The sequence below is a fragment of the Neopelma chrysocephalum genome, unplaced genomic scaffold (genome assembly GCF_003984885.1).
Source record: "Neopelma chrysocephalum unplaced genomic scaffold, ASM398488v2 Primary Assembly neopelma1_156210, whole genome shotgun sequence".
NCBI lineage: Eukaryota > Metazoa > Chordata > Aves > Passeriformes > Pipridae > Neopelma > Neopelma chrysocephalum.
Window position 1 is genome coordinate 1 of NW_020934559.1, and position 2759 is coordinate 2759.

At 39.9% G+C, this 2759-nt stretch overlaps 1 protein-coding gene across 1 annotated transcript; it reads right to left on the reverse strand.

Moving 5' to 3' along the window:
- Window positions 1-1034: 1034 nt before the first annotated feature.
- LOC113962375 (girdin-like) lies at window positions 1035-2520 on the reverse strand (the record flags this gene model as incomplete). Its single annotated transcript, XM_027673131.1, has 3 exons — window positions 1035-1175; window positions 1728-1811; window positions 2402-2520. Coding segments are annotated over 3 exons (344 nt in total), but the record flags the coding sequence as incomplete, so codon positions are not given.
- Between the last annotated feature and the right edge of the window lie 239 nt (window positions 2521-2759).

Sequence of the window (2759 nt, forward strand, 5' to 3'; positions counted from 1 at the left end):
CACCCTGAGGGAGGCACTGGGCATTCCTGCCTGAACTGGAGGAGAGAGAATCTTGGGGTCTTGGGACTTTTTTTAACCACTTGTGGGATCCAGAGAAGGACTGAGACCACCACTCTCAACCAGACTGCAACCACTACTCTCAACCAGACTGCAACCACCACTCTTGCCCAGACTGCACCAGCACTCTCACCAACAGGTTTTCCCCTCTCCTTTTACTTTGGACTCAGGGGGCCCAACGAACACCACTCTGTTCCTGCCCCAGGGTGCTGGGTTAGACATTTGGGTTTTGTGGGTTAAAACCAACTGTTTGCCTGTATAATTGTACTTATTGTATTATTTTATTAAATTGTTCTTCTGACTTATAATCTCTCTTTTGAGTTGGGTTCATTTCCCCTGCAGGTTTACCTTTAAACCAGCACACCCCTAAGGAAGTTTGAAGCCCTGCTTGCAGCCCTACACCCAAAAAGCAAAGAGCCACAGGTGTTTAACAGGAGTGTTTGGCTCCTTTATTTTTAACTGGAAATTTCGACTTTTAAGTGCACAACACTCTCAGTGCTCAGGATGGATTGGGTAGTGACAGGCAAGAATTCCTGGGACATGAGGATAAATGTGTGTCTCCAAAGATGCTCTCTGGTGAGCAGCAGCATCCCAGCCAGCTGAGGGAAGCAACAGACCCACAGGAATATCCCTATTTCCTCAGATAAATAAGGGTGTTATCCAAACACAAAGATCTCTTGTATTTTAAAGTTATTTTTCTGTTTTGCTTTGCAAAACAGCATCACCACACACCCTCTGCCCTCTGTTTGACTCCTGTCAAGGCTGTGAGCAGGAAAAGCAGTTGCTGCCCGTCCAAGGAATATCTGGAATAACTGCAACATTGGCACAGCCACACTCCACTGAGGGGCAAACCTGGCACCACCGAGATGGTTCAGAACTTGTAAAGGTTATTAAACACATTTTTGTTTCTTGACTCTCACATAGTACAGCAATGATAATCCTGGCCTTGTATTTCCCTTCCCAAGCCCAACCCGTACCTCTGAGTGCTCATCTCTCTCATCTATAAGCCTTTTCAAATGCAGGGCCATGTTTTTCAAGAGAGGTTCAACATACTCCTGTGTCAGCACAATGACATCCATCCACTGCAGATCAAACACGTTCTCCTGGTTGTGAGTCACCTACACGAGAGAAAAAACATCCTCTGGGACTTGTCAGATTAGGAAGGGAGCACAAAGAAAATAAAGCTGCAACCCTGTGGGTTAAATCCTCTAGGCAAGGTAGGAAAATATTAATATATTCATTTAATAGATTAAATTGTATGTAATGGAAGAGTTTTTGTCTGCCTGAGAGCAGCCCCTTGGACCTCTGGCAAAACAAAAAGCCAGACATATTAGACCATGACCATGACATATTAGACATCACAAAGGTAGGACTGGGATTATATTTTATAAATAAATCTGCATAGGAAAATGTCATTAAACTGAATTTGCTGTAACTCTTAAGAATGCCTTGAAGCAACAGATTTGCTCCCTGGTACTGCTTTAACGGTGTAACCTAAAAATGCTCCATCACGAAATCTTTTTGTGAATCAAGTGAAAATTTTCTGCTCACTAAAACCTCTGGATAGGTAAATCACACGTCTGATTGACTTGCTTTTGAACAAATGCAATTCATCTTCCTACAGCACAAAAAAAAATAAATTAAAAGCACAAAAAAAACCCCCAATGTACCTCCTGAATATGGGCTGCAACAGCTGCTCTGGTGTCAAAATCCAGGCCTTGGATTCTTTCGATAAATTCTTCTTTTTTCTGACACTAAAAACAAAGACACCTATTTTATATATGTATCAGCACAAGTATTTCCATTCCTCTTTTATATTTCTAAAATTTAAAACTTATAAAGTTGCCACTGCAATGATCACATGGCTAAATTATTACTCAGGCATTCTGCTGACCAATAAAACCCTTGGTTTATATCATGCTACAGTAATTATAACTTTTCAACACTAATTTAATGATAAAGAAAAAACAGGTTGAAACAGGGCAAGGAAGAGTTTCCTTAAAATAGCTTCTTATTCAAATTTTATGCTAGTGTATTTATTAAATACATTAAATAGATGCAGTAAGATGTATCAGCAAGATAATTCTTCAGTAGTTTACTATTTTCTTCCTTTCTTTACAGCGTCAGGTAAATGAACACTATTGAAATGAATAAACTATCAGAAATTCCATGTTTTGTGCACTAAGAGGTTGTAGCCATTTTAACTGTCAGAATATTCAGATTTTAGTCCCACTGGAGGAAGTGAGGACCAAGTTTTACACCACCTGAGGTATTAAAATGGTAAGAAAAGAGATCAGGAACAACTGAAACAATTCCATACAGATGTAAACATAATTAAACCCACCTGAACTGCACAACCAAGTAAAAGCAGGAGGAGCTTTTTTACTTCTTCAGTCCCTGGCTCTAAGGAGAAGACAAGAAGAAAAAATGGTAGGTGTAAAATGGTAATTTGGGCTTCTTCCCCTACCCATCAGAAAACATCAGGTTTTCTCACTATTTTCACTAATTTATCTTAACCTTGTTTAGAAAACAAACAGAGGAGGAAAGCCCCATCTCTCCACCTTTCAACTTAGTGCTTTTTGCCACTTCACTGCCCATTTTCAGAGTTAAAAACCCAACAGCCATAACAGAATAATTTGAAATGGACAAAAAAAACCCATAAATTCAGCCCTTGGAAAAGCAAAACTTCAGAGGGACGTTTT